Source organism: Mastigoproctus giganteus, chromosome 4, assembly GCF_048544385.1.
Source record: "Mastigoproctus giganteus isolate SK-2022 chromosome 4, ASM4854438v1, whole genome shotgun sequence".
NCBI lineage: Eukaryota > Metazoa > Arthropoda > Arachnida > Uropygi > Thelyphonidae > Mastigoproctus > Mastigoproctus giganteus.
Genome location: NC_143578.1, coordinates 139,544,665 through 139,568,829, shown reverse-complemented (window position 1 = coordinate 139,568,829; position 24,165 = coordinate 139,544,665). Strand labels below are relative to the sequence as shown.

Sequence of the window (24,165 nt, the reverse complement as noted above, 5' to 3'; positions counted from 1 at the left end):
GCCTACAAATACTTGGGGATGATGCAGGCTCAGCAGTTACAGCACAAAGAAATTAAGGCCTGCCTGACCGAAAAATACCATCAGAGAATAAGAAGCCTGCTGAAAGCAAACCTGATCGGAGGGAACACAATTAAAGCCATAAACCCCTATGCAGTCCCAGTGGTAACATACTCCTTCAGGGTGATAGACTCGACTAACACAGAGCTGGAGAACTTCATGAGAAAGACAAGGACAATGATGACCAAGAGCCGTCAACACCACATGAAATCTGCCGTGGACAGACTGACAATTGCCCGGGAAGAAGGAGGAAGGGGCCTGATAGACTTCACTGAGCAACAGAAGTCAGTCATAGTTAACCTGAAGGATTACTTCCAGAAACACACAGCAACATTCCACTAGGCCATAAGGAAGATAGACAAGCGGTATACCCCACTCAACCTAAGCGAGGAGTCCTCCCCCAACCAGGAAGTACAAACGAAGCTAGAAAGATGGGCAGAGAAGACAATCCATGGCAGACACTAAAATAATCTCCATCACGATCACGTAGATAAAATTGCTTCCAATGCATGGCTCACGAGCGGGACGCTCTTCCCCGAGACTGAAGGATTCGTGCTCGCCATCCAAGACCAGGTAATCAACACCAGGAACTATAGAACATACATAGCCAAGAAGCCAGGAGTGTTCGATGACACATGTAGACGATGCCACCTGGTCTCAGAAACGATCCAACACATCACTGTGGGATGGAAGGTGATCATCCAGACTGAGTACACTCATAGACACGACCACGTAGCCAGTATAATTCATCAGAAGCTAGCAAGGAAATACCAGTTGACCAAAGAAAGTGGACCGTACTACAAGTACGGACCTCAGGCAGTACTAAAGACCCTAGCCCACAAGCTGTACTGGGAGCGCGCCATAATAACGGATAGGACAATCCCGCACAACATATCGGACATAATTCTTGTGGACAAGAAGGAAAAGGCTACCTATCTGAATGACATAGCGGTATCCAACACTAGCAACCTGCAGAAAAGCCATGGGAAAAAATCAGGAAATACACGAACCTAACACTGGAGATCAAAGAGATGTGGCATATGCAACAAGTAACGACCATCCATGATCATCGTGTCAACCACAGGTATGGTGCCAAAGACCATACATAATAGATTAGCAGCAATACGTTTCCCAGCGAACACCTATAAGAAACTCCAGAAAACTGCAATCCTGAACACCTGTAGGGCAGTCAGTGAGTTCGTCGACCAACAGTAACACCCCAGGGGTTCACACCTAGTGAGTATGGACTTGGCCCGCCCAGGGTCCTGACCTGGATATCATCATTCTTCTCTTTCTTGATGATTCCTTTCTACTTCTGACTCTCTCTCTCTCTCTCTCAGGGTAACTCAAGAATTTTTTTTGGCAGGTGCAGCATAAACCTCAGGCTTCCTTGCACCATATGGTTAATAATAATAATAATAATAATAATAATAATAATAATAATAATAAAGACATGACAACAGCCACCCTGTGTACTTGGTAGCAATCCCGAGTGGTGGAATCCCCAATCAGGGAGAAATAATATAAGAGCAATAATAATAATATTAATAATAACCCCTCCCACCCAGACAGTACAAGAAACGAAGTTAGAAAGATGGGCAAAAAAGACACTCCACGGCTGACACCACAATGATCTCCATCAATAATAATAATAATAATAATAATAATAATAATAAAGACATGACAACAGCCACCCTGTGTACTTGGTAGCAAGTACACAGGGTGGCTTGCAAGTACACAAGGTGGTTTTATCTATGTGACCATCAAGGTCACATAGATAAAACTGCTTCTAATGCATGGCTTACGAGCGGAACGCTCTTCCCCGAGACTGAAGGATTCATGCGCGCCATCCAAAACAAGGTAATCAACACCAGGAACTATAGAAAATACATTGCCAAGGAGTCTGGAGTGTTAGATGACACATGTTGACGACGCCACCTGACCTCAGAAACGATCCAACACATCACCGCGGGATGCAAGGTGATCACTCAGACTGAGTACACTCATAGACACGACCAGGTAGCCAGGATAATACATCAGAAGCCAGCGAGGAAATAACAGTTAATCGAAGAAAGTGTACCGTACTACAAGTACGAACTCCAGGCAGTACTAGAGACCTCAACCCACAAGCTGTACTGGAACTGCGCCATAATGATGGATAGGACAATCCCGCACAACAGACTGGACATAACCCTTGTGGAAAGGAAGGAAAAGGCTACCTATCTGATTGACATTGCGGTACCCATCACTGGCAACCTGCAGAAAACTCATGGGTAAAAAATCAGGAAGTACACGAACCTAAGACAGGATATCAAAGAGATGTGCCATATGCAACAAGTAACGACCATCCCAGTCATTGTGTCAACCACATGTGGTAGTAGTAGTAGTGGCATGTGATGCAAGAAAGCAAGTGCATGAGCTTATGCAGCCTCAGCAAAAAAAAAAAAAAAAAAACCACGCCATTCCCTCCAAATGCCTCTCCAGTTCCTCCTTAAATTTATTCAACCTTTCAACTTCCACAACGACAGATCGAAGTTGGTTCCAGCAATTAACCACCCGCTGGCTAAAGGCAAATTTCCCCACATCTATTCTACATCTGTCCTTTCTTAATTTGAATTTATGCACCCTTAGGTTCGTAATCTGAACAAGTGAAAGGATCCCATCAGAATTCAGCGTGCTCAACCCATTCATGGCCTTATACACCTGAATCAGATCACCGCGCAGGTGCCTAGTCTCCAGCCACTGCAATTTGCAGAGGATCCCTTCATTCCCCTCACCAATCTTGTTGCCCTTCTCTGTATACGCTCAAGCAAATCTATATCCTTCCTAAAATGAGGCCTCCAGACCTGTACGCAGTACTCAAGGCGTGGGCTAAGCATTGCCTTATTCAGAGGGACAATCACATCCTTTTCTCTGCTAGCAAAATTCCTATATATCATTGAAAAACCCCATGACCTGCCCTGGAAGCCTGTCTGCATTGCACAGAAAACTTCATATCTGACTGCACAATTACTCCCAGGTCTTTTTTCATTTTCTACCACCTTAAGTGTAGTACCACACAGTTGGTACTTTTCACTTGGGTTACTTCTACCCATATGCAGTACTTTGCACATGTCAAGGTTAAACTTCAGTTGCCACTTCATAGCCCATCTGCTCAAATTATCTAGATCCTGTCGCAATAGCACACTGCCATTACTGTCATTAACAACCCTGCCAACCTTTGTATCATCTGCAAACTTCGGCACTAAACCTGATATACCTTCATCAATATCATTGATAAATACACAAAACAACAGTCGACCCAACACCGAACCCTGTGGGACTCCACTAATAACATTAGTCCTCGAAGAGCAACACCCATTGATTACCACCCTCTGTCTTCTCCCACTTAACCATCCTTTTATCCATTGTAGCAACTTACCCTTAATACCATTCTTTTCCAATTTGTACAATAGTCTTCCATGCGCAACAGTGTCAAAAGCTTTCCTGAAATCCAAATATATGATATCAAAATTAATTTTTGCATCCAGTTCCTTTGTAACCACATCATAATAACCAATCAAATTTGTCAGACAAAACTTTCACTTAAAAAACCCATGCTGTGTCTGAATTATTGCTGCAGTCTTGTCTAGATGATCCTGCAATGCATCTTTAACCAGTGACTCCATTATTTTACCCCGAACAGAAGTTAAACTAACTGGCCTGTAATTACCCATGTCACCCTTCGATCCCCCTTTATGAATTGGGGATACATTTGCACATCTCCAGTCCGTGGGAACCTCCCCTGAGTCCAAGGATGCTCTCATAATTATGGCTAAGGGTTTGCTTAGTTGCTTTGCCGCCTCCTTTAATATAACTGGATAGATCCCATCCACCCCTGGTGCTTTTCTTATGTTTAACTTCAACAATTTCTCCTCCACTTTGCTCTCAGTTATTACAAAATCATTAAGTATCCTGCTACAATTTGATAACCTTCTGCCATTTTCAAACCTTAATAATTCCTCATGTGTGAATGTAGATGCAAAATACTCATTCAGTTTGTTTGCTATGTGAGCAGGATCATGAACAGTCGGACCATCGATGTCAAGTGGACCAAACAGGTTCATCCCCTTCCTTTTAGAGTTGATATAAGTAAAGAAATCCTTGCTGTTTTTTTTTAACATCTTTTTCCAAGGATTTCTCGTAATCTGCCTTCGCCTGCCTAACCTCCTTTCTGTCCTGATTACAGACTAGCTTATATGTCCCATGGGCTTCTGAGTTGCTTGATAATTTAGCATTAGCATTAGTAGAGGCATTTGATGCAAGAAGGCAAGCTTATGTAGCATCAGCCAAAAAAAATAATAATAAAATAAAATAAATAAATAAATAAAAAATAACCACTTCCACTTCACCCCTCTGTTCGTTCGAAATACCTGTCCAGCTGAGCCTTAAACTTATTTAGGCTATCAACTTCCACGACAAGGGATGGAAGTCTGTTCCACCAACCAACCACCCGCTGGCTAAAGGCAAATTTCCTCACGTCTATCCTACATCTGTCTTTCCTCAATTTGAATTTATGCCCTCTCAGGTGATTATTCTCAGCAAGAGGAAGAATCCCATCGGCATTGAGCATGCTCAAACCATTCAAGGCTTTATACACCTCTATCAGATCACCTCGTCGGTGCCTAGTCTCCAGACACTGTAATTTGCAAAACTTAAGCCTTTATTCGTAAGAGCACCCCTTTGTTCCATTCACCAATCTTGTTGCCCTTCTCTGTACTCGTTCCAGCATCTCTACATCCTTCTTGAAATGAGGCCTCCAGACCTGTATACAGTACTCTAGGTGTGGCCTGACCATTGCCTTATACAAGGGAATAATCACCTCCTTATCCCTGCTAGAAAAATTCCTATATATCATCGACAATACACCATGAGCTACTCTTGCAGCCCGTCTGCACTGCTCAGAAAACTTCATATCTGCCTGCATAACTACCCCCAGGTCCCTTTCATTCTCTACCACTCTCAGTGTAGTACCACAGAGTTGATACGTTGCTCTGGGGTTGCTGTTTCCCATATGTAGTACTTTACATTTGTCAATGGTAAACTTCATTTGCCACCTCTCATCCCATCTGCTGAACCTTTCCAGATCCTGTTGCAGTAGCATTGTGTCAGTAGTGTCCTTGAGAACCCTGCCAACCTTCGTATCGTCTGCAAACTTGGACATTAAGCTTGATATACGATCATCAATATCATTTATAAATACAGAAAACAATAATGGACCCAATACTGAACCCTGAGGGACTCCACTAATAACATTAGTCCACGATGAGCAGTGTCCATTGATTACCACTCTCTGTCTTCTCCCCCTCAACCACCCCTTTATATGCAATTTATATGCATCCCATTCTTTTTTCTTCTCTGTTACGAGTCTCATTAGTTCATTTGATAACCATTTAGGCCTAAACCTTGAACAACATTTTTTAATAGGTATTAAACTTTTAGTAGCATCCACGATTAATTCCTTGAATGCTTCCCACTTAGAATTTACTGTTGGTAACATCGTAAGTTGATCCCACTGTACAGAATTTAAAAACTTTCTGAGACCACTGTACTCACCTTTACGGAAGCCAAAGGTATGATGCCAAAGACCCTACATAACAGCCTAGCAGCAATAGGTCTCCTAGCGAACACCTACAAGGAACTCCAGAAAGTCTCAATCCTGAACACCTGTAGGATTGTCAGAGAGTTCCTCGACCAACAGTAACATCAGTCATAACAACAACCACCCTGTGTACTTGGTAGCAATACCCGTCACGAGGTGGAACACCGAAGTAGGGAGAAATAATATAAGAGCAGCAATAATAATAATAATAATAATAACTATGAGGAGGGGTGACCTGTATCAGCAAAACTCAAACTGAGGGTTGGACTAAACGTGTTTTTGCGACGCAGTGTTTAGGACTATTATATCTAAACAACCAATATTCGGTTTTGATTTATTTTGCTGTGTAGAAATTTAGAATGAACAGGTGGCGCATGATCTTCCCGATTGTTTATTACGCTTGCGGAAGGAATGATGTAGTGTGTGGTCATGAGGAATTTGCATTGAAGTACTGTATTTGGATTTACGCTGCATTAAAACGACTTCAGAACATAACGATGGAATAAAAAAAAAAACCTACGCTGCAAAAATAATGCAGGTCATCAAAAAATGAAAGAAAAAAAAAGAAAAAAACCGCTTCAAGGATGTCAATTTAAGCCTACTTTTCCGGAAGTAAATTTATTTTTGCGGAAGTAGTATGTGGTAATTCGCAAGTTACGTATAATTTCGCGAGAACGCTTCTTGGTAAGGTTTTCTTTTCTTTTTTTTTTTTTTAAGTTTATAGTGTTTTCTGATGTTATTATTTTGTACTGTGGACAGCTGGAGTTATTGAAAATGGGTTAAAATATTAAGAAGAATAAGAAGCAAATTCAAAATTAAGAACAACTATTACCGATACAATATGTTGGAGGCTTCGTTGTAGGAGTTACTTTGACAAGGGATATTCGGCCTGCTTCATGTTCTGAGATGCAGTGTGATTATATTTCATGTTATTCTCAAGATAAATACTGCTGTTCATCTGTAATTAAATCTTATGATTTGATTCAAATTTTATCAGCATTTTCCATTTAATGTCACGTCATATTTCCTCTGGAATAAAAATATTTTGATATTCATTTGTCTCTTGCCGCTGGAAAATTTGACCGAGGTACCTGTATTAATCTCTTTCAGACAAGTGAAAGTAATAGGTTTTCCATCTTTGCTCTAAGTATCTGGAATTATCTCGCTCTAAATTTACGAAACGTGCATTCTGGAACAGTAAGTATAAAAGTAAATGAAAGGCTATTTCTAGTGATATTCGATGAAACAAAGTCTGGGGGTCAGTTTTGAAGCAGGCATTATTATTGTTTTTTGGATAGACTAGTTGAAATTTTTTTGTTTACTTAGAACAGCAATGGAAGAACACAGTGTTGAAAGTTTGGCTGAAGTTTTTCGCTGCTTTATATGTATGGAAAAGCTGAAGGATGCCCATTTATGTCCGCACTGCTCAAAGTTGTGTTGCTACGTTTGTATCCGAAGATGGCTAACTGAACAGCGGTCTCAATGTCCCCACTGTAGGGCATCTCTTCATTTACATGAATTAGTCAACTGTCGTTGGGTGGAAGAAGTTACTCAGCAGTTGGATACGTTACAACTAGTCGGGGCATCAAAAAATGATATTCCTGAAAAAGAAACTTGCAAGACACACAAGGAAAAGCTAAGTGTTTATTGTTCAAACTGTAAGCAATGTATCTGTCATCAGTGTGCTTTATGGGGAGGAATGCACACAAGTCATATTTTTAAACCTCTTGATGAAGTATACGAACAGCATGTCACTCAAATAAGAGAAGAATTTTCCCATTTACAACAAAGGTTGGTAGAGCTAATTAGTTTGGTTCATGAGGTGGAACGTAATGTGGAAAGTGTCAGGGCTGCCAAAGATGAACGTGTTCATGAAATTAGATATGCTGTTGAACATATGATTTCACGTTTAGATTCTCAACTAAAAAGCAAGCTCTTAACTTTAATGGGACAGAAAAACTCAGTGAGCCAAGAAAATGAGCAATTAGAATCCTTGTTACAAACAGTTGAACAGAAGTTGAATACTTCAAGTAAAAGTGAACTCGTTGCACGTTCTGAAGAAATACTCAATATGATGGCAGAGGTACAGCGTAAACCAATGACTAGTTTTGTTACTGCCCCTGTTCCAGCTGATTTTCAGAGTGAAATGGTACCCCCATATGACAGCAGTACATTTGTTATGCATAATTTTAGTGTTCTTCAGCAACGAGCTGATCCAGTGTACAGCCCACCACTTGTAGTGTGTGGTGTGACATGGAGATTGAAGGTTTATCCTGATGGCAATGGGGTAGTTCGAGCAAACTACTTATCAGTTTTTCTTGAATTGACTGCTGGCTTGCCAGAAACATCTAAATATGAATATAGAGTTGAAATGATACACCAAGGATCAAGGGACCCAAGCAAAAATATTGTTCGAGAGTTTGCATCTGATTTTGAAGTTGGTGAATGCTGGGGCTATAACCGTTTCTTTCGATTAGATCTTCTTGATAGTGAGGGATACTTGAATACTGAGAGAGACACTTTAATACTTAGGTTTCAGGTACGTTCGCCAACATTTTTTCAAAAGTGTCGTGATCAGCAGTGGTATATCAATCAGTTACAGGCTGTTCAAGCACAATATATTGCTCAAATTCATGATTTAAAAGAAAGACTGTCAATTGAACTTTCACGAAATCAGGCAGCTGTGAGCACTAAAGGAGAATTAAGAGATATTCAACATGCTATTCAGGAACACCCAGCATCAACTACTGCTCCCCCTACCAGTACCAAAACATCATCTGCTGTGCATACAGCACTGTTAAATGGCCAGTCATCCCCAGTACTGTCTCCAGTCGCAGTATGTTATTCTCCTGTTTCTCAGTCTTTTACTGTGATACCTTCACCAACTGGTGTGTCACCTTTTTCTTTCTGTATTGACAATACCCATGTAACTCTAGATAGTAATGCAAGTGGGGAGAGAGACACTAATAATATAGACATGACTGTAAAAGGAGATGAAAACAGAGAAAAGCTTGAACAGGACAATAGTATTAAAAGTACAGATCAGTTTGCTCAAGGCCCAAATATGTTGCTTTCTTCAAACACATTTCAGAACTCAAATTCTCAGACTTATAGCCAAAATGACACAGTTTCCTCTAGGGCTACTGCAAGACAATGTGGCCAAAGTTATAAAGATATGTTGGATTCCTATGATGCATCTTGTGAGGCAGACTCATCAAGTTCAGATGATAATGAAGGTCTCAGTGAAGGCCATGGTGAAGAAACAACCACTGAAGTTGGAATTAGTGGTGCAAGAAATAATCCATTAGAAGATAATGATGAAAATGATGTTGATGTGGAAACAATGTCTGGGGACAATGATGTTGAGTACAGTGCAACAGCAGGGCTTCATCAGAGAACAAACAAGTGGAATTCAGTGTCTTGTTCAGATTCAAATACCCTAGTTCAAGTATTACCAACAGTTGGTGACACTGGCAATATTATGGGATCAGCAGTGGATGATGAATCTGTATTGCTTAGACTTTTAGAAATGCAAGACAGAAACCCAACTTCTTGCAGAGGCTGGAATTTAGGTGATCTTTGTAGACCTGCAAGTAAACAAAGGAAGGATACACTTCCATGTGGACACTCTTTATTACTCTCAACTCTTCTTGTAACAAAAGGGATAAGTGCAGAAGCTGATTCCTCATCATTTTCACAATCTTCTACATCTCCACACTCAGCTATGATGCCATCATCTCTTTCAAAGCTATCTTCTGCCCGCAAAAAATGGGATGGTGGTGTCAACTGTTCACGTCCAGCTGACTTTGATGCACTGGAACCTTCAACTCCTTTACCTGAATTAGAAGATGGCACTACAGTAGAGTGTTTTTCTCTGGTAGAATTATCACCTGATACGGCTTCTAAGTCTATTCCAAATGTGTCCAGATTAATGAGTTGCAGCAATGAAGTTACTAAGCAAGACCATTGTCATCAACAGTTAAAGAAGAGTGAAGCCACTGAAACTGGATTGCAGGGTCCAGTCAGCCTCAGTGCATCTCTACTTTCAAAAGTGGAATCAAATAATGAAGTGTTCACTTGGGCCTCCCATAAGCCCGTTCCTAGTCCAAAACCAAACTGGGCTGCATTGCAACAATCTGCCACTAGAAGAGATTTCCATGCACCAGAAAATGGAGCTGCTAGAAGCCATGGGACTGGAGGGAGTAATGCTACTAGCAAAGTTTTAAAAGATAAAGGATGCAGAAAAGAAGAGGTCATAAGCAAAAATTTGTCAAGTAGTAGTAGCTCAGTTGATGATGATGATGATGAAGTATTATCGTGTAAAGAAGAACACAGTCCATAAGTTATTCTGACTACTCAAAATATATTGGACATTTTATATATATATATATATATATGTATGTATGTATGTATAGCCTATATATGTGTGTGTGTGTATATATATATGAATGGTTTGTATGTGTCCAAACGTACAGGATAAAAATCCATGTTCATTTCAACTGTTTACCATTCTTTCATTAATTTTTATATATTTTTTCATAGTATTATTCAAAATAATTGTATATAAAAAAAAAATACTCAAAAGTGAAAGAAAAGCTTAAAACAATTTTTTTTTGTAATAACTTCTGTTTTTTCATTGTTTTTTAAATGTCCTGTCACTGTGATATGATTATTGTAATATCAAAGCTGATTGTATCAAAGCTTTACAAAAATTTACATTGAGAATAAACTTTAAATATGTTTTTTCTATTATGAATGGAAAGTCGTATATTATCTACAGTATTTATATAGTAAAGAATAATGGTTATAAGTAAGGGAATGTAAGCAGGGGTGGCTTAAATAAGGGCTAAAGGGACTATAGCCCCTTGTGCTCAAAATAATTTTAAGTTTTCTACTGTCACATGAATGATTCCCCAGGAACATGCTTTAGTTCTCCCCATTTAACTTCTTTACTCCCTATCTTTAGAAAATCTTGGGACTGCTGCTAGGGTATAAGTAAATTAGAAGTATATAATTAAAAAGAAACCATGTGGAGGGCAAAAAATATATCAGATAATTTATTGTATTATTAATTTTTGTTAGAATTTGTCATTGTTTACAGATGTTCAGTATGAGCTGCTTATAAATGATGCTTACATTTTTTCCACACTTTCTTGTAAGAAATTATGGTCATAGGTACTACAGTTTGATGATTCCGATTTCACAGATTAGTGGTTTTTGGGGGTGGGGGGATCTACATGCAATCTTTAATAAAACTAAGATTAGTAAAAACACAGAGCTGCAAGGCTCAATAACTTCTACATTGTAACAATATATTTAAAAGAGTAAGATATTACCTCAAACTGTTGCATAGAATGCTTCCAGTCAATGCTCTCCAAATGTAACGAATAAAATACAATAAACAGATAAAATAATTTAATGAATTCTTTTACTCACAGAGATATGACCGATTTGATGCGCAATGGAATCGAAAACCAAGCACTCCTCATCCGACCCCGAAACACATCAAACGAACTCAGCAAGACCACGGGTGTGAGAAGATATTGTGTCAGAACAAATAATTAAAAAATTAAAATCGGAAAACCGCTTCCGAGAATAAATAATTAAAAACACAAAAATTAGGATGAACAGGAAGGGAAAGCTGTGAATTTCGTTTAATTTGTGTGTTCATCTAAATTTTTAATCGCAATTTTAATTTTTAATTGTGTTTTTAATTATTTATGCTGTATTCTGATTTTAATTTTTTAATTACCGTATTTCCCCATGTATAAGATGCACCTTAATCTTGGGGCCTGAAATTTGAAAAAAAATGTATTACATAAAGTTATTGAACTCAAGTTTTATTCATCATAAAATTCATAACTGTCAAAACTCCCATCCATTAGCTTGTCCTCATCTGTCTGATGACGAATCACTGTCTTCATATATTGCCTCGTCCTCAGTTCCATCTATGGCATTTGAAATGCCACACTTCTTAAATGACTTGACAACGATCTCAATCTTGATATTCCAGGATCTTTTCACCCAGGTACAAACTTCTCCTATAGTTGGTTTTCTTCTCTCTTCCTGCTGGTGTCAAATTGTCCCCAGAAGACTTCATCGATTGTTTCCATTCGCCTCTCATGTCAGCTTTGAAGGGTTTGTTAATGCTGACATCAAGTGGTTGAAGCTGGGATGTCAAGGTATGATGGCAAGTTTTGTTTTTTGCTCTGCAGCAAACTTCTTTGTATTTTTTGTTATGTGTGCCCTGAACTAATCAAGCAGAAACCCATGTTTAGTCTCTAGAGCAAAGTTTCCGGCATCCCCCTCCCCCATACTTCTCCTTCAACCCACGCACGGTACTAAGTACTATAGGTTTGATACCTTTCGTGTTTGGGGTTTTCATAAAAAAAAAAAAAAAAAAAAGCACCAATAGGGCAGGTTTGCGTAAGAGCCCACCTAGTCTCCTGCTCCAAACTTTCTCAAACCAGATCTTCATCCCATCCTGATCCATCCAACCCTTGTCATGAACGTGGACAATCACTCCTCAAGGAATGTCTTCTTTTGGCATTGTTTTGCGTTTGAAAATCAGCATAGGAGGCAGCTTGGTTCCGTCGGCACAATAAGCTAGAACAACTGTATAATGGCTCTTTTCATGTCCACTTGTCTTCACAGTTACAGTTTTCACCCCCTTCTTATCAACAGTTCTGTTACTTGGGACATCAAATTAAAGGGGGACTTCATCCATATTTGCAATCTGTCCCAACTCAAACTGATGTGTCTTCCGACATTGAATGGCAAAACGATGAAATTCAAGGAACTTCTGCTCATAGCTTTCAGGCATCTTTTGGAAAAGTCTGGTGCGTCTACGCATGCTCAGTCCATTCCGTTTGATGAACCTGAAGCACCAATTGTGCCCTCCTTTGAAATCAGTAACTTCTTTTTCATCAGCAGTTCTTCTTGCCTCATGCTGAACCATCTTTGTGGACACAGGAATTCTAATTGCCCTTTGCTCCTCAATCCATATCTTCAATTCCCTCTCTAAATCAGGCAATTTTGCTGACTTGCCTCTCATGGCCTTCTGCCGTGGCGTTTTCGGTAGGGTTTCTTCTTCCCGTAGCCAGTCTCCGATTGTTTTCTCAGTTGGAGGAGGACCAAACTTACGTTCAGCAGCACGATTTCCATTCACTTTTGCAAACTGGATCACTTTTAACTTGAATTCAGCACTGTACGAAAATCTTTTCTGAGCCATTTCTGGGCAGAATGTGGTAAAACGTAACCTAATATACCGGTAACAAGTGCGAAACAATGAGCGCAAAGACAACAAGCACGAAAAAAGCGGGAAATGCGAGTAAAAAAAATCTACAACCACTGTATAAGACGCACCCACTTTTTAGACCCCAAATTTTTCGAAAAAAGGTGCGTCTTATACATGGGGAAATACGGTATTTATTCTGACACAATGTCTTCTCATGCTCATGGCCTTGCTGAGTTGGTTTGATGTGTTTTGGGGTTGAATGGGGGCTCTCGGTTTTTGATTCTGTTGCACGTCAAATCAGTCATATCTCTCTGAGTGAAAGAATTCATTAAATTATTTTATGTTTATTTTATTTTATCCGTTACATTTGGAGAGCACTGACTGGAAGCATTCAACACAAAAAATTAAGGTAATCTCTTACTCTTTAATAAAAATAAAAAAAAAAGCCCACTGCTGTCATATGAGACAATCTGTTGGGGATGGGAAAGAGCATTCTTTTACCTTAGCAGTTAACCCATCATTTAAAAAAAAAAGTAGCGTGGAATTCTTTTCTAATGTTAATGCTTGAAAGAAAAGGTGAAGCACATTGGTCTGCTTGATTTGAATTGGAAGTATATTGATAAACCTATACACATTGCTGATAAAATGAATAAATATTTTGCATAATACATTCACATGGGAAGAAGTTTTTAGCATTGGCAATACCAGGAATATATCAAATACTGACTATAACTAAAAGAGAAATTGTTACTGCTACAAGTCACATGGATGCTGATGGAATCTATCCAATTATTTTAAAGGAAGCATCAAAAGAGATAATAGTACCTTTAGCTGTAATAATGACAGCATTCACACATAGTTGTTCAGGAGGGGTCTACATACTGGAAATGTGCAATTATCTCTCAAATTCACAAAGTTGACTCAATTGGAAAAGTGAGTATCTATAAACCTGTAACTTTTGTGCCAGTAAAAATTATGGTGTCTGTAAGTAGTACAAGATCACTTAAATAGGAATGGGCCAGTAAGGCAATAACAGCATGAATTTGTTAAGGAAAGGTAATGCCCAACCAATCTGATCAGCTAGAATGAGGTTGCCATGAAGGAAATGCATTCAAAGAATAATTTTGATTTCATCTACTTTGATGAAGCTGGTAAAGCTTTTGAAACTGCCCTGCACAAACAATAGTATAAATTGGAGCAGTGTGTCAGAGGAAAATTGTTACTATAGATAAAGATGGCCACACTACCTGTTTTTAATATTGATCTGGGTTTCAAGTTTGAAGACTAAGTTTTCTGATAATACAAAGGGTTGGTAATGGCATTGATAAAGTTATGACTGCTGAAAAATAGCAGTGAAGGTTTAACATTAATACATGCAGTGCACTGCATTGAATAGCAGTAATTCCAGAATAAGATACTATTTTGGTAGTGCCAAACTCAAGCCAGATAGTATTGGCAAACGATGCAAGAAAGCAAGCATCAGCAAAAAAAAAAAAAAAAATTACCAATTCACCTATCCATCCCCTCCAATGGTGTGTCCAGTTCTTCCTTGAATTTATTCAAGCTTGTTCAATCCATTCAAACCAATAAACATCTCAATCAGATCATTTTGCAGGTTTTTAGTTTCCATATGATTCAATTTGCAGAACTGCAACTTTTCTTCTAAAAAGAGCACATATTTATATTTTTTGTTCACCTCTGTTCCCCTCACCAGTCATATTGCTCTTCTCTGTACCAATCCAGCAGCGCTACATCATTCATAAAATGGTGCCTTCAGACCTGTATGCAGTACTCAAGATGTGGCCTGCCCCATAGCCTTATAAAATGGAATAATCACTTCCTTAGCCCACTAGAAAAATTCCTGTATATCATTGACAAAACTCCATGAGCTGCCTTGGCAGTCTGTCTGCACTTCTCAGAGAACTTCTTATCTGACTGCTCAGTTATCTCCAGGTCTTTTTCATTTTCCCTTACTACACAGTTGGTATGTTACTATGGGGTTGCTGCTACCCAAATGCAGTACTGTACTTTGCATTTTGCAAAGCTTGCTCAATTAATTCAAGGCTTGAATCAATCAGATTGAGGAGATCTGATCTGATCACAGCTCCAAAGACTGCATGCAGAATTGAAGCCTTTCTTGATAAGATCATCCCTTTAATCTCACTATTCTCTGCATCAATTCCAACAGATCCACATCTTCCCTAATATAGAGCAGCATATTCAGGAGAATGGGATAATCAACACATAATCAATGGGACAATAAACAGAATAATCAACTGCTTATCCCTGCAGACAATTCCTATATATGATTGAAAAAACTTTATGGCTGTCTTGACAGCCTGTTTGTGCTACTTAAAGAACTTCATATCTCATTGCACAATTACCCTGGGTCTTTTTCATTCTCCACTACCCTGAGTGGAGACTAATGTAACAACTGTGGTACCACACAGTTGTTACATTAATCAGGGTTATTGCTACCCACATACAGTACTTTGCATTTGTCAATGTTAAATTTCAATTGCCACTTCTCAGCCCATAATTGAAAATGGATTGACTGTAATATTGTAATATGAAGTTTCTGAGCAGTACTGACAGCTCATGGGTTTCTATTAATGACATACAGATCTCTGCAAGAAGCATAAAAGTGGAGATTACTTATTCCATAGTATAAAGCAGTGGTTAGGCCACATGTCAAGTAATGCATATAGGTTTGGAAACTTTATTTTAGAAAGGGTGCAGAGAAGAATGAGGAGCACAAAGTTATTTTTAGCAAGAATGATGCACAGTCTAGAAAGTAATGGGTATCTGTGAGGAGGCTTGGCTGAAGTGGGTTTGAGTAAACTGTATATATGCTAATAATATTTTTACTCTTTCTCAATTTAAATTAGAAAAGGGTGATTGCAAAAACTCATCTTCAACCAGAAAAGTGATTGATATTTTGAAATGACCTCTCAACTAGTTTGAATAAATTTAACCCTTAACTACAGCTGTATTGAATTGCGACACTAACACAGATGCCACTCTTTTTACAACTACCTGAACTTTCCATTTTTATGTTTTATTATATGTGCATGTTGGATCCTTAAAAACCAATTATCAGTGTTTACTAACAACTTGCAGAACAGTAATTTAATATAAATTTATGCCTTTTTTTTTTTTTTTTTTTTTTTTTTTTTTAAATGAATGGATAACATGACATGAAATGTATGGACTTAGTGCAAGTACCTTCAGACTTTTTGGTTTTAGTTGGGATCATATCCTCAGAATGATCTAATTAGGATTATCTAGTTTCATTGCATTTCAATTCAGAAATCCTGTTTGAAAATCCATTACTCTGTCAATAAAATGGAATGGCAAAGAGATAACAAAAACACAGATTTAAAAAAGGCACAACTTACGTACAAACTGCTTTACAGCTGATGCTCATACATCCAGCATTATCCCAATAAACATGATTGGGAATGTAGTCCAATGTCATTTGAAGTTAATAAGTATTTAATTCTTTAACTCAAAGTAGCTCTTGCTAGGTTGAGTTAAAGTCAAAGAGCAAGAGCACTGAAAAAAAAATTGTGCTTGTCTTACAGACAAGTAGTTTATAGTTAAGGGTTAAAGGGCTAGATTAATTATGAGGCGGCAATGGGCAAATTAAGTTTTGTTTTCCCCAACCCTGAATGGTGCAGGGTTGCTTTCTGGCACCATTTTGTTAGTACTAATCTAATGACATTACAGATACCACACAGTTCATAATGTGAAATTTTGAGGCTTTCTTTACAGTTAACAAAGAACCAGGCTGGTTTATACACTTTGAAATGTATTCCTTTGGAATTTATCAGGGGAAAGTTTATAACAAGAGATAGTGTGGAAACCATGAATGGTTCCATGACTGGTGTAATACAGTGAATTTGCAAGAGAGTTATGCAAATTAGCTCAAACGTTGATTATATTTCACTGTATTATTAATGGGGGGGCATTGCTGCAGAAATTTTTTTATTGAAGGATGGTTGTTATTTCAAAGGTGAACTTCATTCAGTGCAGTGGTTTGATATCTATTCAGCAGTGAGTAGTACTGGTAGTGACATATCATGCAAGAAAGCAAACTTACTGTTCAAGATTTAGGCCTAAATATATGTCAGATGAACTAATGAGACTTGTGGCAGAGAAGGCCTGCTAATTTCTATGCATGGGATGCATAGAAATTAGCAGGTGATATAGAAGCCTATAATAGATACAAACTAATCTGTAATCAAGTCACAAAGGAGGTTAGGCAGGCAAAGCCAGGTTAAGAAATCTTTGACAAAGGATGCAAAGAAAAACAGCCAAGACTTCTTTACTTATGTAAACTCTAGAAAGAAGGGGATGAATCAGATTGTTCTACTTGATATCAGTGGTGTTCGACTGCTGATGTTTCTGCTCAGATAGCTGACAGACTGAATGAGCATTTTGCATCTACATTCACACATGAGGAATTCTGTAGAGAAGTGGAGGCCAGAAGTTTCTCTAACTCTAATAGGGAGCTAAGTAACTTTGTAATAACTTAGAGGAAAGTGGAGGAGAAATTGTTGAAGTTAAACATAAGAAAGGCACCTTGGGTGGATGGGATCTATCCAGTTATATTAAAGGAGGCAGCAGAGGAAGTAAGCAAAGCCTTACCATAATTATGAGAGAATCCTTTGTTTCAGGGAAAGTCCCCACAGACAGGAGATATGCAAATGTATCCCCAATTCACAAAGGGGGATAAAATGGTCACACAATTAATTACAGACCTGTTAGTTTAACTTCTGTTCAGGAAAAAGTAACGGAGTCACTGATTAAAGAAGCAAAGTAGGATCATCTAGACAAGACTACAGCTTAGTTCAGACACGGCATGGGTTTGTTAAGGGGAAATATTGTCTGACCAATTTGATTGGATACTATGATGTGATCACAAAGGAACTGGATCCAACAAATAATTTTAACATCATATACACAGATTTCAGCGGCCTCAGTAGCCAAGTGGTCAGGAATGGCAGTGCAGTAGCACCCGTTCCTTGAATAGACTGGTGTTCAAGCCTCTGAGTGCTAAATACTGTCGATCTACCAACTCTCACTGGACCAGCGTGGCAGATTATGGTCCATTACCCTCAACATGAATCGAGGAGGCTTCCATCCTGCAGTAGGTTAATAATGGCTGCAGTTTACCTTTTACTTGGATTTCAACGAAGCTTTTGATACTGTTGCACATAGAAGGCTGCTGTAAAAATTGGAGCAGTATGGCATTAAGGGAAAGTTGCTATTATGGATAAATGGATGGTTGAGTGTGAGAACACAGACAGTGGTAATCAAGAGACACTGCTTGTCATGGACTAATGTTATTAGTGGAATGCTCTAGGGTTCAATATTGGGACCTTCTATATTTTTCAATGATATTTATGAATAACAGGCTTAATATCCAAGTTTGCATATGATACATAGGTTTGCATGGTTTGTTAATGACTAACAATGGTATGCAGCTGCAACAGGATCTAAAAAAGTTGGGTAGATGGCCTGAGAGGTGGCAGCTGAAGTTTAACATTGACAAATGCAAAGTACTGCATATGGGTAGCAGTAACCCCAGAGTAATGTACCAACTGTGTGGTACTACACTCAGGGTAGTGGAGAATGAAAAAGACCTTGGGGTAATTGTGCCATTAGATATGAAGTTTTCAGAGCAGTGGAGACAGGCTGCCAGAGCAGTTAATGGAGTCTTGTCAATGATATACTGGAACTTTGCAAGCAAGGATAAGGAGGTGATTATTCCATTGCATAAGGCAATTATCAGGCCACACCTTGAATACTGTATACAGGTTTAGAGGCATCATTTTAGTAAAGATGTAGAGCTGCTAGAACAGGTGCAGAGAAGGGCAACAAGATTGGTGAGGGGAACAAAGGGGTGCTCTTACCAAGAAAGGCCTAAGTTCTGCAAATTGCTGCTTTTGCAGACTAGGTACCTGCAAGGTGATCTATCTGATTGAGGTGTTTCAGGCTTTAAATGGTTTCAGCAAGCTCAGTGCTGATGGGATTCTTCCTCTTGCTCAGATTACGAACCTGAGAGGCATAAATTTGAATTGAGGAAAGACAGTTGCAAAATAGATGTGGGGAAATTTGTCTTTAACCAGCAAGTGATTGATTGCTGGATGAAACATCCATCTGTCATTGTGGAAGTAGATAGCTTAAATAAATTCAAGGGAGAACTCGGCAAACTTTTGGAGTGGATGGGAAGTGGGTATTTATTTTTTTATTTTTTTTTAATTGGCTGAAGCTGTATAAATTTACTTTCTTGCATCATATGCCACTCCTAATGCATATACAGCATCAGCCAAAAATAAATAAATAAATCTTTTCATTTCACCTATCCATTTGCTCCAAACGTTTGTCCAGTTCTATCTTGAATCAATTTAAGCTATCAACTTCCACAATGACAGATGAAAGTTTGTTCCAGCCAATCAACCACTCGCTGGCTAAAGGCAAACTTCCACCCTTCTTCCAAAACTTTCAAACTTCCACTCGTTGGCTAAAGGCAGTCTATTCTGCAACTGATCCTTTCCTCAATTTGAATTTGTCTCCTCAAATCAACTGCACAATTTGAGCAAGAAGAAGAATCCCATCAGCACCGATCTTGCTGAAATCATTCAAAGCCTTACAAGACCTCAATCAGATCACCGCACATGTGCCTAGTCTCCAGACACTGCAATTTGCAGAACTTAAGCTTTTCTTGGTAAGAGCCCCACTCACCAAGCTCGTTGCACTTCTCTGTACTTCTGCAGCTCAACATCCTCGTCCTTCCTAAAATGAGGCCTCCAGATCTGTATGCAGTACTCAAGGTGTGGCATGACCACTGCCTTATACCTAAGGAGAATCAGCTCCTTATCCCTGTTAGCAAAGTTCCTATATATCATTGACAAAACTCCGTGAGCTGCTCTGGCAGCCTGTTGGTAATGGCACAATTACCCCAGGTCTTTTTCATTCTCCACTACTTCTCAAGCCATTCTGCCCAACTTTTCTAGGTCCTGTTGCAGCAGCATATTGTCAATAAGCCTGATATACTTTCATCAATATCATTGAGAAATATAGAAAACAACAATGGTCCCAACACCGAACTCTGGGAAATTCTACTAATAATACTACTAATTAGTCCACGACAAGCAGTGTCTATTGATTACTACTCTCTGTCTTCTCACACTCAACTGTCCATTTATCCATAGCAGCAACTTGTCCTTGATGGCATACTGCTCCAATCTGCACAGCAGTCTTTTATATGCAAGAGTATCAAAAGCTTTCCTAAAATTGTAGTATATGATATCAAAAATTACTTTTTTCATCCAGTTCCCCTGAGACCACATCATAATATCCAATCAAATTGGTCAGACAAGATTTCCCCTTAACAAACCCATGCTGTGTCTGAACTATAACAGAGTCTTGTCGAGATGATCCTGCTTTGCTTCTTTAACCATTGAGTCAATTATTTTCCCTGTAACCAAACTAGCAGGTCTTAATTACTTGCATCCCCCTTTGTGAATTGGAGATACAGCTCCTCTCATAATTATAGCTAAGGGTTTGCTTACCTTCTCTGCTGCTTTCCTTAAGATAACTAGATAGATCATATCCACTTGGAGTGCTTTTCTTATTGTTAACTTCAGCAATTTCTCTTCCACTTTCCTTTCAGTTATTACAAAATCATTTAGCTTCCTGTTAGAGTTGGATAAGCTTCTGGCCTCCACTTCCCTACAGAATTCCTCATGTGTGAATGTAGATGCAAAGAACTCATTTAGTTACTCAGCTATGAACAGGATCATCAACAGTCGAATCATTAATACAGTGGACCGGTCTGATTAATCCCCTTCCTTCTAGAGTTTACATAAGTAAAGAAGTCTTTGCTGTTTTTCTTTGCATCCTTTGCCAAAGATTTCTTATAATTTGCCTTCACTTCCCCAACTCCTTTGTGACTTGATTACAGATTAGCCTATATCTTCCATAGGCTACAGGCTTCTCTGCCATGAGTCTCATTAGTACATCTGATATCCATTTATGCCTAAACTTTGAACGATAATTTTTAGTTTTTATGAAAAGCCTAGTAGCTTCCATGATTAATTCCTTGAATCCTTCCCATTTATAATTTGCTGTTGGTAATATCATCAGTTGGTCCCAATATATTAAATTTAAAAACTGTCTGAGACCGCCATAGTTACCTTTACAAAAGCAAAAACCCTTCCCTTTATCCCTGATTGATGGTTGTTACATCTTTAAGTAAATCCCACATCAGTACACTGTGAACACTGCCACCTAACAGTTCCCTTATCTGCAAATTCTTAATGCATGAATAATCACTGCTGGTAATCAGATCAATTGTATTACTTCCTTTGGTTGCCTCTTGAACATGCTAGTGTAGAAAACACTCATCCAATAAATCCACAAAAGTCTTGCTAATGTGCGAGTGGCCAAAACACAAGTTCCAGTGAACTTGTGAGTTGGTCACAAGTCCTCTGTACAATATTTCATTGTACTCATCAGTGATTAGGCCTAAAACACACTCCTACTCTCATTTTTACTTTTCCAGTGCTTATGCCACATCAAACTGACTCAATATCGAACTGGCCACCATGTGAACTGGTGCACTGCCTTAGATTTTGTGTTTCTTAACTAATAGCATAACTCTTCCTATCCTGTCTGTCCTTTCAGGCCCATTTTACAGAATTTCTGTATTTCATCACAGTGACACTAGGTGGAGATGGACATTAGTCTGGGAGCAACCATAGACAGGGTATGCATACGTACATGTCCTCTCTGTATGATTACTTCTTGGCCTTTTGACTAAGTTCAAAGTGTCCTTTCTATACGCATTGTACTCCCCAAATTACAATTCTGCATTCCTTATATATGTGTTACTACATCTCTTATATCCCCTATAAGGGGGTATAGTCCCAAAAACTTCTTTTTTTTTTTTCATGTAACCATGCACTTATTATTATTATCATTAGCTATATGGTGCAAGGAAGCCTGAGGATTTTGCTGCACCAGCAAACAAAAATTTCTGAGTTACCCTGAGAGAGAGAGAACAAGAATCAGAACAGAAGTAGAAGGGAATCACCAAGGAAGAGAAGAATGATGATATCCAGCTCAGGAATCTGGGTGTGCCAAGCCCATACCCACCAGATGTGAGTCCCTGGGGTTCATGCCTGCCAGTAATCAAATATTTTTTTGGAAAACTTCCAATAAAAGGTTTCCAAAGACCTCCAAAAATTTTTGTTTTTCAATAAGTACAGTCAAACAGGTCTAGTGTGTTTGGAATTGTAATCAAACATTTCCACATGGCACGTTCAAATTCCATCATTTTTAGTTTGTATGACAATTGAGAAAAACAAGTTCTTATCTGAAGCAGCTTCATGCAACTTGGTGTGCATGCTCAAAAGATGGCTTTATAATCCTGCTCACAATTGTATAGCAGTAGCTAAATAATTGTTCAGATAATAGATAATTCTTGAATGCAATTAAATATTGCATCCAAGAACTATGTTATTAGTTGATATTTATGGATGCAGTTAAATATTGCATTCATAAATATCAACCCTTCCCCATCTCTTCCATTATGCAGTATGATTGACGACTTTTGAGGTTATGATGAACATCGTGGCGAGATCGAATCTTGCTTACATTTCGAGAGTACAGCTCTAAAACAGTGTTCACAGGCCAGCCGCTAGTTAGTACACCGGACCGAACCTATTGGTACTCTCTAGGAGGCTTCCGGATCAGCTAGTGTATAATCTTGCTACTTCTACTCTGCCAGATAGTGACTGGAGGGAGTCCGACTAGTGTGTATGCAGGGGGCATTGTCGAGCCACGTTATGTCAAGGATCTGGGTGTATTCTTACCATGTGTACGCCATATCCAAAAATTTCATTACTTCGTACAGCATGTCCCATCCACCATTGAATTTTCTTACCATTGAATACACCACGAATTGTCAAACTAATAGAGTAGCTTATCTGCGAAAAGATCTAAACCTCCCAAACACTTCCTAATTCATTTCACAAATATATGTGGTCTCAGTTCTAATCTCAATGATGTCCATTTCCACTTGCAGTCTGCCAAACCCCGTGTACTTTTTCTCACAGAATCTCAGTTATCGGTTGATTCAACTACTGCTCATCTCAGTTGCCCAAATTATTCGCTGTATGATTCCTTTCGCCTCAGAGGTGGTGCTTGTGCATATGTTCGTTCTGATATTCCCTGTCAGAGACTTGGTAGTTTGGAATCTTCTCTTTTCGATCTTCTCTGGCTTAAAATCTCTCTACCTCATTGTGTCCAATTCATCTGTTGTCTCTACCGTTCTCCGAACTGCATTAATCACTTGGAGCTCTTTGACTCTCTTTGCAACTTGACTTTCTCCAGTCCAACTTATCTAACAGTGAGGTAGTTTTCCTTGGTGATTTTAATGTTCACAACTCCAGCTGGCTTCCGTTTTCTAGTCACACCGACCCAGCTGGTCGAGATGCTGAGGCTTTGGCAATTACTAATGACCTTGCACAGATTGTTCATTTACCTACAAGAATACCAGACAATCCTAACCATACAGCCAACACGCTTGATCTTTTTCTCACAAACCCTTCTAAGTACACAGTCGAACTGAGAGGTCTTTAGGCACCTCAGATCACAACTTGGTGATTGTCTGTTCTCCAATGGAGCCTTTATCTCGTGACTATTCCCAACCTCGTATTGTTTGGCATTACAAGAATGCAAAATGGGATGACCTGCGAGATTTTTCTTCTTTTCCTTGGTTGGATTACTTTTTCAAAACTTCTGATGTCAACGTTTGCTCAGATCATGTCAGTGAAATTATTCTTGCAGGAATGGAATCCTTTATTCCACACTTTACTTTAAAATCTCATCCTTTATCTAAACCTTGGTTTTCCAATAAATGTTCTAAGGCTGTTCAAGAGAAGAATGTTGCATATTGTAATTGGCTTGTTTCTAATTCAGGGTTCAGTGTTGGCATTCGAGGTGAGCGGACGTGCTTAGTCAGGGCTCCTCAGTTAAGTGGTTTACTTTTGGATAGTGGTTTTAAATATTTGATTTATTTAGATATTGTTGGATTATTTTGTTATAGGTTTTCCTGTAACAGTTTGATTTTAATAATATAGATATAATTTTTTAAAGTTAACTTTCAATGATATTTATATAAGTTTATAATGGTAGTTACGAGATCTGCCTTAAACAC

General features: G+C 38.8%; 1 protein-coding gene and 1 long non-coding RNA gene across 2 annotated transcripts in view; one reads left to right on the top strand and one right to left on the bottom strand.

Annotated features, from left to right (window-relative positions):
* LOC150087096 (uncharacterized) overlaps positions 1-24,165 on the bottom strand; it is a 219,097-nt gene that overhangs the window by 81,462 nt on the left and 113,470 nt on the right. The gene's annotated exons all lie outside the window — the stretch shown is intronic.
* LOC150087097 (uncharacterized) lies at positions 6,427-10,053 on the top strand. Its single transcript, XM_090372944.1, has one exon. It carries the CDS (start codon positions 7,032-7,034, stop codon positions 10,038-10,040), a length of 3,009 nt encoding a protein of 1,002 aa, XP_090229070.1. The 5' UTR covers positions 6,427-7,031; the 3' UTR covers positions 10,041-10,053.